Source organism: Antechinus flavipes, chromosome 3 (assembly GCF_016432865.1).
Source record: "Antechinus flavipes isolate AdamAnt ecotype Samford, QLD, Australia chromosome 3, AdamAnt_v2, whole genome shotgun sequence".
Taxonomy (NCBI): domain Eukaryota; kingdom Metazoa; phylum Chordata; class Mammalia; order Dasyuromorphia; family Dasyuridae; genus Antechinus; species Antechinus flavipes.
The window spans coordinates 211,340,556-211,357,076 of NC_067400.1; the positions used below are offsets into that span (position 1 = coordinate 211,340,556).

The following is a 16,521-nucleotide window of genomic DNA, read 5'->3' on the forward strand; positions in this document are numbered from 1 at the left end:
TTTTTGTCATGTAGATGACGCCTTTGGCACCTATGTCACCAAGATGCCACTTTGGTCATTCATGTCATTTAATTCTTAGCACTTCACACAATGTAGAACTTAGAACATAGTAAGAGCTCCTTCTATTTGATTTAATAAACATTTTTTTGAGCTTAATAAATGTTTATTCAAGACTTGAGATAGAAAATGCTATCTGCCTCCAGAAAGAGAACTATGGAGACTAAAGCATAATATTTTCTCCTTTTTTGGTTTGTTTCCTTTTTTTTCTCTTGGTTTTTTTTTCCTTTTGTTTTGATTTCTTTTGTATAAAATGACAAATATGGAAATATACTTAAAAGGATTGTACATATTTAACCCATATCAGATTGCTTGCTGTCTTGGACGGAGGTAAGGAAGGAATGGAGAAAAATTTCTAACACAAAATCTTACAAAAATGAATTTGGAAAAATAAAATAATATTAAGGAAAAACAACAAAAATGAGTAAATAAAAAGGGAAGGATAAACAGGTGTTTATTGGCTGACTGACTAGAACAGTGCCTGAAATATAAAAAAAAAAGTGATAAATGTTTGTTGATCAATTGTTGTCCAGTGAGAATAACTTACACATTTATTATTGAAATATTGACCTATAGAATTGATGGGGCAGAATACAGCAGTCAGAGGGAATGAAAGGAACTAAGCAAAAGTTTTGGAAAATGAAATAATTAGCTATTGGGGAGCATGAGTTTTCACCAGCAAGTGAAGAAATTGGTGACAAAATTAGCTTTTCAAAAATGTTGGATGTCCTAATCTTAACAAAAAAGATTTATGAGATTTTAAATGCAAAATATGGATACATATCTGAATCTGATGCCTGACCATGTAGCTCAAATTGAACCTTGAGTAATGTATCTTGGAGCAATGAAAATAAGTTCTTACAAAGGCAAATTGAGTAATTCTGTGAGTCATATACTCCATTAGGTTAAGTTGTAGATGGATATGAAACCAGTATAGTTTTGTCCTACAGATTCAAATGTTCTAGGTTGGCCAAGTTTTTGAGCCGAATGAAAAAAAGGTTAAAACATGAGCAGTCTAGGCATTCTGGATATAATTTGAGGTTTGCTGTTCTGTTGCTGCTTCCAGGAAAGACGAACAGCCCATGTGGCCTCTCTTTTATGGAATGCAACTCAAGCATGCTGTGTTGGTCTGCTGAAAGGTTTTAGAACTGTCTGTGACTAATCATGGACAGGTAGCAACAGAACACTGTTTTTATACATCATTTTCAACATGGGCTTCCCATAGGTTAAAGCTCCTGGAAGTGTTCTAGAAGCTTACTATTCCACCAAATAATAAAGAGATTAAACCTTTTGGTTTATTTTTATTTTTCCCCAAGTAATTTTTTTAATGGCAAACTATTTTATTGATACTTAATTTTTTAAATTAAGGATTTATTTTAAAAACAAGAAGAATAAATTCGGAAGTCAATGAAAACAATTTGTGGATTCGGTTGGTTTTTTCTTCTGATAATGATTGATTATGGCAGTATAAGAATATTAAAGTTTCTGACTTGGGAACAGGAAACTCAGTAATTATTCTTTCCACTGTATAGAAGTTTTTGGATCACCAGAGCCAAGTAGAAATATATATATTCTTGTGACTCTCTGGTGAGGCCAAAAAAATTGTTCTTCCTTCTGACTTTTTAGTCAAAGCATCTGAGAAACAAAAATTATATGAGCTGTTGAATGCTTTGTGGCACCACTACAGCCAAAAAAGCTACCACAAATTTACAAATAACCAAAGTTCATTAATGTATAGTCTAAAACTAAAGAACTAGGATCTCTCTTACACTATCCCAGTCCTGGGATATTCTATTCATGCATTGTCATCCTCTTTGGTATTACTTGGACTTGAGTCTCTCTGCCAGCCTTATTTCCCTTTATTGTACCTTAAAACCACTCTGACTTTCTCTTCCAACTTGGATAACATATGTACCATTTGACTTTATGTAACCCCAAAGGATCAAGATAGGTTTGTGTTTTTTAACCACAGGCTTTAGTTATATGTATTAGTTGATTGAAAGCAGATTTTTCTCATAATGTGTATTTGAAAAGGGGGAAAAAAAAAGAAAAAAAGAAACCAACAGATGTTTGTAAAGCCATAGTGTTAGATAATGTTTAGTGAGGCATCTTTTGCCTACTAGTTTTAGATAATGCACATTTTAGATAAGACACTGACTGTCCCAAAGTTTAGGTAGCTCAGTAAACATCTCAATTTTGTCCAATGTTTTCTAGAAAAGTCAGTTTCCAATATTTCCTGCTTATAGAGAGTTAGTTGTTGAACTATGCTCCAGGAAATGACTTAAAGATGCACTAATAATAATGTGAGAAAGTTAATGGAGAAGCAAAACGTTTTGATTCTCTTTAAAAGTTTCATATCTGAAATAAGGAATGACTAAAATAACAAATAAGCTTCTTTAGATTGAGGTTTTTTTCTCTTCACATACACATACATACACACACACATATATAAGTATGCATATACGTGTGTATATACACATATATATGTATATATGCATATTTCATTAAATATTTATCAATTACATATAAAAATAATTTTAACATTCTTTTTTTAAATTTTTGAGTTTCAAATTCTTTCTTTCCCCTTCCTGCCTGTCCCTCACCCCTTAAGAAGATAGGTTATGCGATGTGCATTAAATATGTGAGGTCATGTAAAACATTTCTATATTAGCCATCTTGCCAAAAAAACACAAAAATAAAAAAAAATAAAGAAAGTGAAAAAAGTACGCTTCAGTCTGTATTCAGAATTCATTAGTTTACTCTCTGGAGTTTGATTGCATATATATTTTAACACATATTTGTTGCCATTTTAAAAACTGACATTCTGCAGTCATTTTAATGGGAATTGTAGGTAAATATGGGCTAACTAAGAGTAAATACAACACAATTAAAAAATGTCATGACATCTAAGGTCATTGTTTGAGGGAGATTTTTTCTTTCTATAAGTAAACTATAAATTGCTTTTTTCTTCTTTCTATATTTAAATAAACTGTACAATTTCTTTAAAAAAAGTGTCTTAGTAAAAGTTTTGATTGTGTGTATATGTTTTGTGTAACTGACCTGTGAATTTTTTGATTGTGTGTACATGTTTTGTGGAACTGACCTGTGATTTTGTAGAATTGTACCTTTAGAATTGGAAGGAGCCTTGGAGATCATGAGGTTCAGCCCACTCTTTTTATAGATGAGGAAACTTAAACTCAGAAAAATTAAGACTTTTCCACAATGTCCACAAAAATTAAGACTTGCAGGAGAACCTGAGTTCAAATATGGTCTCAGATACTTAACACTTCCTAGCTGTGTGACCCTGGGCAAGTTATTTAACCCCAATTGCCTCAGAAGAAAGAAGGAAAGGGAAGGAAAGGGAAGGGAAGGGAAGGAAAGGAAAGGAAAGGAAAGGAAAGGAAAGGAAAGGAAAGGAAAGGAAAGGAAAGGAAAGGAAAGGAAAGGAAAGGAAAGGGAAAGGAAAGAAAGGAAAGGAAAGGAAAGGAGAAGAGAAAGGAGAAAGGAAAGGAAAGGAAAAAGGAGAAAGGAAAGGAAAAAGGAGAAAGGAAAGGAAAATTAAGACACTAGAATGGATGAATATTGGGATAGGAAGCTATGAGAGAAGGCTTTCAATGTTGATTGGCAGCCAATTTCCAAATTAGAGTTTTTGTATCCTCTGAGTATAAGTTGAGTGTAAATATACTAATTAATGACTGAGTACTCTCCTCTCTATCTCCTTTAAATCAAGAAAAAAAAAAAAACTCTAGTGTAAAACATATTTAAACAAAGGACAAGTGTTAGTGTTCTTGATTTTTTTCCCCTTAGAACTCATTTGAATTCAAGGCTAGAAGCTTACCTAAGTTTCAGAGACTGAAGCTTCTAGTTTTATAGTTTAGCATAACAAATATTTAAAATAATTTTGTACCTTCTTTAATGGCTTTTTATGAATTACATGATAGCAATGTATTTGATTTATAGGAATCTTTAAGTATTTACTGAACATCAACTTTGTGTTCAGCAAAGCAATAGGGACATTGCAGATTTAAGAAAAGTAGCATTAAGAAGAGAATATATACTTTGTTGCTTCATATGAGGAAAAATAAATGAGAAGCGATGAACAAAGAATTCTGTTAAGAACATATCAAAAGGGATTAAAGAATTAAACATATTATACACAGGGAACTCAGCAAGAAAAGGTATAAAATTTTGTGGGTAGACAAGGCTAAAATATACTTTTAACTGGGGGAATCAGAAAATAGTTCACAGATAAAGGGATATTTGAATTGGGCTTTACCAGATTGGTAGGATTTTAATAGGCAAAGCATATGGGACCCAAGTGCAGGCAGAGTTTGATGCTATATAAGCAAAAAGAGCCATTGTGGCTTATTAAGCAAGGCACCGACATGATAAAAGCTGTGTTGAGGGAAAATTAATCTGGCAGCAGTATAAAAAAAAAAGTAGAAACTTCATTAGCATATTCAATTAGACATGTCATGACTCCAAGTAAAGAATGTCCAATGGGGAAATTTCTAAGCCTTGTAATTTTGGGAAGATTCAACCTTAACTGCTTTTAGCTAACCTCAGCAGATATACCAAAATCCCCAAATCAATAGTTGTATGTAGTATGCTATTTGGATATTTTATTAACAATTTCAGTTTAAGAGAGGTTAAATATAAATCAGCTAACCTTCTTTCTTTCTAGTTCGTGACCTAGAAAGTAACTTTTAAATAGATGCTAAATTATAGCTTCCTCAGAGAGTAAAACAATCAAAGATAAAAAAGGAAAAATCTAAGTATCACATTCTTTCATTTCCAAAAAAATTCATTAAAATACAATCTTCAGAAAGCATTCAAGCATGTGCAATATGACCTTTTTAACACTGTGCCACTGGAATTGCATATATTTCATGCTGATTTTTTAAGAAGAAAATTCAGATACCAATTTACTGTATGGCATTTGCTGTGTTAATGAAGCTATTATGATACAGACCAGTAACAATTTCTTTTTTTCTTCCCTTTCCCTGTTTTGTTTTGTAACAGCAAAACTTAGAAAGTAACCTCACCAACCTTATTAAGAGGAATACTGAACTCGAAACACTTTTGGCAAAACTCATTCAAACTTGTCAGCATGTTGAGGTAAGTACATTTGCCCCCCCCAAAAAATTATTTTTTTTCCTAATTTAATCAGAGAGGGTCTATATTGAATATACAAAGACCTAGGTTTTAAAGTTCATATTTAAGAAAAAAAACCTAAGCAGTTTTCAAAACATTTATGTTCTATGGCTTTCAGAGACCCTCAGAGACCCTCCAAAGATTTCCATAAAAGCAGTTTGTAAATTAAGAAGACTTCAAAAACTCAACCAAACTAATAAATGTTTGAAAAGCTAGCTGCTCTAAGTATGCATCTTAAATAAAAATGAACTAGGATCACACTTTGACATTTGGAGAGAACCTTATAAGAAAACTTAGTGTAACTCCCTTGTTATGAAAAAAGAGCTAAGTGAGGTCCAAAAAGGTTAACCATCTGGTCTGGGTCACATAAGGAATAAAATGGAAGAAGCAAGATTGGTACCTAGGTTTTCTACCTCCTAATTCAAGACTCTTTCCATTACACCATGCTAGTAAGAATGTTGTAAAAAAAAAAAAAAAAAAAAAAAAAAGTCCTTGAATGTCTGTCATTCCCCCAGTGACAGCCAGAATTCCCCTAAGCCATTTTAATCAGCCACAGAATCACAGAATTTTACAGTTAAAATGATTTTTTCTGTCCTTTATAGTTTGAACTATTAACCCCAGAGTAGAAGGGGGGCTTACAAACAAGTGTCAGATACAGTCCACAAGTACAGCTAAAACCAGATCAAAACATGATGGGGAAATATTTTTTAAAATAAATAAATATAAAATAAAAACATAGATGGGGCTGCTAGAGGGCATGATAAAATGCCGAGGTCTGAATCTCCCTAATGAATATTGATGCTAAAATCTTAAATAAGATATTAGCAAAAAGACTACAGAAAATCATGCCCAGGATAATACACCATGATCAAGTAGGATTTATACCAGGAATGCAGGGCTGGTTCAATATTAGGAAAACTGTCAGTATAATTGGCCATATTAATAATCAAATTAACAAAAACCATATGATCATCTCAATAGATGCAGAAAAAGCATTTGATAAAATCCAACATCCATTCCTATTAAAAACTCTTGAGAGTATAGGAATAAATGGACTTTTTCTTAAAATAATCAGTAGCATCTATTTAAAACCAGCAGTAAACATCATATGTAACAGGGACAAACTGCAACCATTCCCGATAAGATCAGGAGTGAAACAAGGTTGCCCACTATCACCGTTACTATTTAATATTGTATTAGAAATGCTACCTTTGGCAATAAGAGTTGAGAAAGAGATTAAAGGAATAAGAATAGGCAATGAGGAAACCAAATTATCACTCTTTGCTGATGATATGATGATATACTTAGAGAACTCCAGAGACTCTACTAAAAGGTTATTAGAAACAATCCACATCTTTAGTAAAGTTGCAGGATACAAAATAAACCCACATAAGTCATCAACATTCTTATATATCACTAATAAAACCCAACAGTTAGAGTTACAAAGAGAAATTCCATTTAAAGTAACTACTGATTGTATAAAATATTTAGGAATCTATCTGCCAAGGGAAAATCAGGAACTTTATGAGCAAAACTACAAAATACTTTCCACACAAATTAAGTCTGATCTAACCAATTGGAAAAATATTAAATGCTCTTGGATTGGGAGAGCAAATATAATAAAGATGACAATACTACCTAAACTAATCTATTTATTTAGTGCTATACCAATCAGACTCCCAAAAAACTATTTTGATCACCTAGAAAAAATAACAACAAAGTTCATATGGAAAAACTAAAGGTCAAGAATTTCAAGGGAATTAATGAAAAAAAAAATCAAATGAAGGTGGCCTAGCTGTACCAGATCTAAAATTATATTATAAAGCAGCAGTTACTAAAACCATCTGGTATTGGCTAAGAAATAGGCTAATTGATCAATGGAATAGGTTAGGTTCAAAGGATAAAACAGTCAATAACTTTAATAATCTAGTGCTTGACAAACCCAAAGACCCCAGTTTTTGGGATAAGAACGTATTAACTGACAAAAATTGCTGGGAAAATTGGAAATTAGTATAGCAGAAACTAGGCATTGACCCACACTTAACACTGTACACCAAGATAAGGTCAAAATGGGTTCATGACCTAGGCATAAAGAATGAGATTATAAATAAATTGGAAGAGCATAGGATAGTTTACCTCTCAGACCTGTGGAAGAGGGAGGAATTTATGACCAAAGAAGAACTAGAGATCACTATTTGACCACAAAATAGAAAATTTTGATTATATCAAATTGAAAGGTTTTTGTACAAACAAAACAAATGCAGACAAGGTTAGAAGGGAAACAATAAACTGGGAAAACATTTTTACAGTCAAAGGTTCTGATAAAGGCCTCATTTCCAAAATATATAGGGAATTGACTCTAATTTATAAGAAATCAAGCCATTCTCCAATTGACAAATGGTCAAAGAATATGAACAGACAATTTTTAGATGAAGAAATTAAAACTATTTATAGCCATATGAAAATATGCTCCAAATCATTATTAATCAGAGAAATGCACATTAAGACAACTCTGAGATTGACTAGAATGAAAGGGAAAGATAATGCGGAATGTTGGAGAGGATGTGGGAAAACAGGGACACTGTACATTGTTGGTGGAATTGTGAACACATCCAGTCATTCTGGAGAGCAATTTGGAACTATGCTCAAAAAATTATCAAACTGTGCATACTCTTTGATCCAGCAATGTTTCTACTGGGCTTATACCCCAAAGAGATACTAAAGAAGGGCAAGGGACCTGTATGTGCCAAAATGTTTGTGGCAGCCCTGTTTGTAGTGGCTAGAAGATGGAAAATGAATGGATGCCTATCAATTGGAGAATAGTTGAGTAAATTGTGGTATATGAATGTTATGGAATATTATTGTTCTGAAGAAATGACCAGCAGGATGAATACAGAAAGGATTGGAGAGACTTACATGAACTGATGCTTAGTGAAATGAGCAGAACCAGGAGATCATTATATACCTCAACAAAGATACCATTTGAGGATGTATTCTGATGGAAGTGGATCTCTTTGATAAAGAGAGCTAATTCAGTTTCAATTGATCAAGGATGAACAGAAGCAGCTACACCCAAAGAAAGAACACTGGGAAATGAATGTAAACTATTTGCATTTTTGTTTTTCTTCCCGGGTTATTTATACCTTCTGAATCCAATTCTCCCTGTGCAACAAGAGAACTGTTTGGTTCTGCACACATATATTGTATCTAGGATATACTATAACCTATTTAACATGTAAAGGACTGCTTGCCATCTGGGGGAAGGGGTGGAGGGAGGGAGGAGAAAAATCGGAACAGAAGTGAGTGCAAGGGATAATGCTGTAAAAAATTACCCTGGCATGGTTTCTGTCAATAAAAAGTTATTTAAAAAAATAAATAAATAAAATAAATAAACTTTCTCACATATCAAAAATTAAAAAAAATAATAAAATAAAATTTGCTTTAAAAAAAAATGCCAGGTCTGGAGTCAGGAAGATTCACTCATCTCCTTAAGTTAAAAGCTAACCTTTATGATTTATTAACTAAACGACCCTAAGCAAGTCACTTAACCCTGTTAGTCTCAGTTTCCTCATCTGTCAAGTGAGCCAGAGAAGGAAATGGCAAACCACTCTTTGCTAACCAAATAGAATCATGAAGACTTAGCCATGGCTAAAATAATTCAGCAACAACAAAAACATAGTGTTACTATGTGGCGACACAGGGCATTGGATACACTTAGTGCAATGGACTCTCTGAGTCTAGAGTTAGAATGACCTGACCTCAACCCTCAGCTACTTGCTAGCTGTGTGAACCTGCCTCAGTTTTCTCAACTGTAAAATGGGAATAATAATCACATCTAACCTCTATAGGGTTGTGAGGATCAGATATGAAATAATATTTGTAAAATAATTGACACAGAGCCTGAAACATTTTTGTTATTATTCAGTTATGTCCAATAGGCACTATATAAATGTTAGCTTTATTATTATAATTATTATACTACATGCTCACAGGGACTCTCCTATTGGTTTAGTAGCCCTAAATTTTATTTTAATTTAACACCACTGCTTTACAACATACTTGAACGAGATTCTTAAACTGTGAAATGTTGTAGAGGATCACAGTAATATCTGTGAGGGGACATTAGTTCCCTCTACCTTCCTATATTAGAGGGTGATTGGTGGTGGGGAATAGAGAAACTTCTTCTATGGATTCAAATAAGTACATTTTCTTCAACTTTTAGAGTTGGCTAAGTCACTGAGGAATAAAGAGATTTGTCTATGAGCATGTCCCCATTATGTGAAAAGATTCCATTTAAGACTTTCTTGACTCTTACAGATATTCATCTATAGATGATTTAATTGTTAATTTTGCCATTTATATATCATAAGAGATAGCATATTGTGATCTGGAATCTGTTGTAGGGGTCTTCATAGAAGATACAGAGATTGTGCCTCATCTGATGATTTTTAAGGACTCTGCTTTCCATATTGATCTGAGGACAAAATGTTAGTTTTGTCTGTGACTTTCCCTATGCTACCAAATGCTGCATCTTGAATTTGCCAAAGAGCTCCTATAAAAAGGTCCTTAAAGGCAGTTAAGTAGTGTAGTAGAAATAGAACTGATTCTAGAATCAGGAAAATCTGAATTCAAATCTAGTCTCAGATACTTAGTAGCTAGGTAAATTATTTAATCTGTTTCCCTTAGTTTTCTCATCTGTAAAGGGAGAATATAATTCTTACTTGCCAGGGTTATTGTGAAGATAAATGAGGTAATATTTGAAAAATTTTGCAAATCTTTAAGGGCCAAATGAAAAGTAACTATCATCATTATCATTATTATAATAATTATTAGACCTACTGGAGTTAAAATCAATAATGATATTTTAACGGCCTTTTCAAAAGAAAAATATATTCAGTTTACCTCCCAGTTAACATGACTAGCTAATATCAATATAGCTCTTTAAAGCTTACAGATAATTTTATTTATGTTGTCTCATTTGCCCTCCCTAGTTATCCTATGAAAAAGGTGCTATTATTATTAATAGTAGTAATAACAATAAAAATATTTCCAAGGCAGCTGGATAGCTCAGTGAATAGAGAACTGGCCCTGAAGTCAGGAGGACCTGAGTTCAAATACAGCCTCAGACACTTAGTAGTTACTAGCTGTGTGACCCTAGGCAAGTCACTTAATCCCAATTACCTCAGCAAAAAAAAAAAAAAAAAAAAAAAAAACCTTATTCCTTTTAAGATGAGTAGTAATAATAGCTAACAATTACATAGTGCTTGCTTTGTGCCAACCACTATTCTATATGTCTTACAATGAATATCACATTTGATTCTCACAACAACCTTAGGAGGTATGAGCTATTATTATCCTCATTTGACAAGTGAGGAAACTAAGGCTGAGAGACATGAGTTATACAACTAGTGTTTGACACAGGATTCAAACTTAAATGTCCCTACCACTAAATAGTGTGCTATATACTAGCTGCCTTTTTTTTTTTTAGTTTCCAATTTTTTTTCCAATTCTTTACTGTTTCCAATTCTTTAATGGTCATTTTCCATTTAGAGTTCATTAAGCAATGTACTTACTTTATGTACCTTGCTAAGTGCCAGGAATGCAAAGGCAAAAGTGAGATAGAAATTGCCTTCAAGGAACTTATGTTATTTTTTTTAAAGCTTTTTTTATTTTCAAAACATATGTATGGATAATTTTTCAACATTAACCTTGCAAAATCTTGCATTCCAATTTTCCCCTTTCCCCTCTACTCTCTTCCCAGGTGGCAAATAATCCAATATTTGTTAAATATGGTAAAATATATGTTAAATTCAATATATGCATACATATCTATACAATTATCCTGCTGCACAAGAAAAATTAAATTAAAAAGGAAAAAATGAGAAAGAAAATACAATTCAATCAAACAACAACAAAAAGAGTAAAAATGCTATGTTGTGATTCACACTCAGTTCCCACACTCCTCTCTCTGGGTGTAGATGGCTCTCTTTATTACCAGACCATTGGAACTGGCCTGTATCATTTCATTGTTGAAAAGTGCCATGTCCATCAGAATTGATCGTTGTATAATCTTGCTGTTGCCACGTATAATGATCTCCTGGTTCTGCTTATTTCACTTAGCATCAGTTCATATAAGTCTTTCCAAGCTTCTCTGAAATCATCCTGCTGAGCATTTCTTATAGAACATATCATTCCATAATATCATATACCATAACTTATTTAGCCATTCCCTAACTGATGGACATTTATTCAGTTTCCAGTTTCTTGCCACTACAAAAAGGGCTGTCACAAACATTTTTACATATGTGGGTCTCTTTTGCTCCTTTAAGATCTCTCTGGGATATAAGCCCAGTAGAAACACTGCTGGATCAAAGGATATGTAAAGAACTTATATTCTAATGGAGGGTTCTAATATTGTGTGTGTGTATACATATATACCACATATATATGTATGTATATATAACATCTTATATAAAATTAATATATTATTCATAGAATTAATTATGTGTACATACATGCATGTATATGTGTTCTTATGTGTATATATTTCAAAGTAGTTTGAGGAGAGTGAAATAGCAATTTTTTGAGGAGCATTCCCACTAAAATTCTATTCTGGTACTTCTTCATAATGTAGAAATGATCCAGAGCTTTTAAAGTCCTTACTAGTAAAAAGTCATCTCCAGCATATCAAAGTTAAAATGATTCTAGAATGGATCTAAAAATAAATAGTATGGTTCTTATCTGTGAACCAAACTAGTTAAATTTCAAGAGGCTCTTTACCAGAATGTTGCCAAGCATGCAATAGATTCTTTTGTACCAAATTTATCCTTCTGAATTGATGGAAAGCATATCCATATGGTGAAATCTCAATTCTAAAAATAGTCAAAGTAAAGAGAAAAAAACCAGATTTGAAGTCAAAGGATATGTTTTCAAATTCTAGCTTTGCCACTGTGTAACTTTTAACAAGTCACTTAACTATTCTGGGTCCCTATAAAATGAAGGAATTGTCCTGAATGATCTCTGAGGTCCTTTCCAGCTTCAGATCTGTCTAACTGACTAAACCACATGAAAAACTGAGAGTAAAATGCTTCTCATGAAATCTCATTTATTGCTCTTCCTGTTTTTATATCTTGGATGTGTAGTGGAAAGTAAAAGAATCTGAAAGTTTCCTCCCACCCACTTGACTCATATTCTTCTTCTCATTTATTAACTGGGCCTTTTGGAAGCAGAGAACACAGCAAAAATGTAGAGAATACAAAAAAAGAAGGATAAAGAGGGAAAGAAAAGGGGATTTAAAAAAAGGAGAGGAAAGAAGTAGGTGCAAAGATTTGAAAGATGAGCCAAAGAACCAATCCAGTTGCTTCCCCTACTCCAAGTATTGCCTAAATAGTCAAATGGAAACCAATTCTTTGACTGTGCAAAGAAGGAACCAAATTATAGCTGAAGCTAGAGCAATAACAGATTGTGATCACATTTTTCCTCAATCCAACTTTCTATAGCAGAGTTTGCCAATTGCAATAGTCTGAAGAAAAGGTTGAGTACTGCTGATTAGGCTGCAATGTAAATAATAGTGAAACTATCCATAATGTTTTCATTTATGTTGAAAAGGGTGAATGTGTCTTAAAGGAATGAAAGAATGGGGGAAATTGAATGATACAACTGTCCTATATTTCTGTTTTTATGATGTGATGGCATTTTATATTTGAGACAATAACAAAGAGTTATGTCTCCTCAGTTAAAATTACCTGAGTTATATTGAGGAGTCTTATAAATGTTTTATGGCTTTTTGTGCTTTTTTACATTCAAGTAAAGCCAGCCTAGTTACTAAAGCATCAACCTCTGGTTTTCATTAACATTTTCAGTGATTTCAGATCAACTGACTTGCTGTTGATTTGTTATTAGTACTGTCTGAATTTACATAGTGCCAATCCTCTTAATGTTGATATAAAATTGCATTCCTATTAAGATGAGTAGTTTCCAACTATAGATGAAGGTTTCATTCAGGAAATTCACAAGGGGCTTTCATTCAAGAGATTACATTTTACTTTGCTTTAAGTATTTGTAGCTTTGTAAATGAAGCTGTTATTGGATAGATTAGGGCATCCTCACAAATAAACTATCATGAAGCATGATCAACAATTTGTGCCAGACAAGTCATAAAGAATATTCTCATTTTTACCGTGTTTTTTTTTTTTTTTATTGCTATCTCCACATATCCCTTGGGAAGGAGGGTGTTCATATGGATACTTGTGAGTGAATATATTTTGAAATTACTTAGGATACTTCATGGAGCTGGATAGTATAGTGGATAGGATGTTGGATTTGCAATCAGTAATACCCAATTTCAAAATGCTACCTCTAATATTTTTAGCTGTAAGATTTAACTTCTCTTAGACGCAGTTTCCTCCTCCATAAAATGGGGATAAAGTATATACTTCACAGAATTGTTGTGAAGCTCAAATGAGATAAAATACATAAAATACTTTGTAAAACTTAAATTCTACATATTTATATTTAAATGATAATGATTTGCCCTTAATAGCACATATTTATAAACATTGAGAATGTAGACAATACTGAGAAGAACATTAGTACTATCTTTCTTTTATTTTGTTACTTGTGGAACTTCATTAAAAGGCAGTGCTGTGATGGGCTCTGAAACAAGAATTGAATGGTTCAAATCCCAAACCTGACACTAATTAGCTGTGTTACTCTGGGCAAGTCATTTAACTTCTCTCTTTCTTGGGCTATTTCTCCTAAGCTAGAATTCAGAATTCTTTGGCAGACACAGTTCTCATAGGATTCGTATTTAGAATGGATTTCAGAGGCCACCTAATCCAACTTCTTCATTTTTCTCATGAAAAAATTGGAAAAAATCAGAAAAGTTCATTGATTTGCCCAGGTTCACACAAATAATAAGCAGAAAAGTCTGGATTTGAATCCAGATTCTTATTCCAAATCCAGTTCTCTTCCTACTGTCCCACCATTGCCTTATTACTGATGATATATATCTTAGGATTTGACTTAGTTATATATCTTTATTACTCTAAAGAATCCTCTTTTTTTTCTGGACAAAGTACATTTGAAAGTAATAGTTACTCAATAGATGTTGTTGAATTGCTATGAATGTTTCTCGATAAATGTGGCTCCAACCTAATTTTATAAAATTATTTCACTTAATTTCCACTCATGCACTCTATATTTCACTGTATTACTGTACTACTAAGCATTGTCCAGTCTAATTTATTTTTCATAGGCACTAGGAAGATCTAGTTCTGCCCTCTTCTGCCTTTATAAATTAAACTTATCATTCCCCATACCTGGACATACTTGACCACACTTGATCCACATTGCTACTTATTAAAGACTGTTCTTTTAAGATCCATGTCAAATGTCACTTTTTCCATGTCATTTCTTTAATTCTACTAGCTAAAAATAACCTTTCTTTCCTTGTTTTGTATATTCTACACATGTTGTATATTTATTTGAATAAATATTTTATTTTCCCTATTAAATTGTATATGCTTTTAAGGGAAGAGATTGTTTTTCATCTTTTCTATTTGTTGTTTTTCATTTTTTTTTTAATCTGAACTTGTAATTTCATTAGTGTTGGAAATCTTTAGTGTAGAAACTCCCTGTATTGATGCACATTAGGGACTTGTCTGAAATTCACGATCAGAGAAAGCTGCTTGGGGAGCCCTTACAGATGAAATCACCTGCCATAATGACCCAGATCTATGTTTCAGAAACAAACTATGAACCCATGTCCTTATGATTTTGAATTCATGCCTTTATTGATTTCAGGAAAAGTTCTTAACTTAGAGACTGTGAATTAGATAGATAGATAAATAGATAGATACATGCATGCATACATACATACATATATGCATACATACATAGCTGGGTAGAGGTAGATAAAGATAGATGGATAGATATAGATAATAGATAGAACCATTTCAATTTGTTTGGTTCCTTTGTAATTTGATGTATTTTATTATATTTATTTAAAAGCATCATTCTGAGAAAGGATCTATAGGTTTCACCAGACTGTCCCAGGGGGTCATAATGCAGAAAAAGTCAAGAACCCCTACACTACATCATTCTTTTCTTAGTATAGCTTTTTATTTTTCCAAATACATACAAATACAATTTTCAACATTCACCTTTGCAAAACCTTGTGTTGCAAATTTTTCTCCCTCCCCTAGATAGCAAGCAATCTGATATAGGTTAAACATGTGATTCTTCCAACCATCTTTCCATATTTGTCATGTTGCACAAGAAAAATCAGATCAGAAGATGGGGAATGAGAGTGGAAATAAAACAAGCATACAAAAACCACCACCACCAAAAATAAGTGAAAATACAGTTTTGATCCACATTCAGTCTCCATAGTTCTCTCTCTGGATGTGGATGTCTCTTTCCACCACTAATCTATTAGAATTGCTTTGAATCATTTCACTATTGAAAAGAGCCAAGTCCATTACATACACTACATTATTCTGTTTCTTATATAGATCATACTCATACATGTGTAGATGCTTAATTTTTCTGAAATTTAATTGAATTAAGATTGAGAATAGGCATCTTAGTTAATTAAAGAATGATACTGAGGGCTAAATTTTTATATTATTTAAATTCATTCTATATCATTATCATTAGATGCAACCTATCTGCTTCATAGTTTTGCTCTTAAGAAGAATAAATAATCAGTAAACATTTATTAAGTACCTACTCTGTAGTGGGCATTGTGTTAAGTGAATCTTTATAGAACTTAATGTACAAGGAAGAGCATTAATTCAGTGAAGAAACCATAACTAATTTTAGACAACTAAGCCAAGTCAAATGTTCCACTGATGGAGGGTCAGCATCATTATCTCTGGGTGTTAAGAAGTATTTATTCCATTGCATGGAGCATTTGTTTTCTAAGGTTTACACAAATTACTCACAGTGCTAAGATACCAGAATGAGCTTGGACTTCTCCCTTTCTTCTTCATAATTAGCCTTTTGGTAGATATTGCCAGTCTTCAGGAAAATAAAACCTGTGCCAGCTGGAACATGGAAAGAGTGGGGAAAACTCCTAATGACAATAAATCAAATCACTGAAAACAAATCCTTCAATATGAGGAAATGTTACTTCCTTCCAATATCCATACCCCTGCCATACACATTTCTAAGGTTTTATTTATAATGCAAGTTGCTTTGTACTTTTCTTTCTTCCCTCCTTCCTTCCTCCTTCCCTTCCCTCCCTCCCTTTTTCTCTTCCTCCTCTCCCTTCCTCCCCTCCTTTCTTCCTCTCTATCCCTCCTTCCC

General features: G+C 32.9%; 1 protein-coding gene across 2 annotated transcripts in view; it reads left to right on the plus strand.

Moving 5' to 3' along the window:
- Positions 1 to 16,521, plus strand: part of MID1 (midline 1) — a 194,313-nt gene that overhangs the window by 103,309 nt on the left and 74,483 nt on the right. For both annotated transcript variants that reach the window (XM_051984539.1, XM_051984540.1), the window contains exon 3: positions 5,080 to 5,175. In XM_051984539.1, the coding sequence (XP_051840499.1) occupies positions 5,080 to 5,175 (96 nt within the window). The remainder of the gene's footprint in view (positions 1 to 5,079; positions 5,176 to 16,521) is intronic.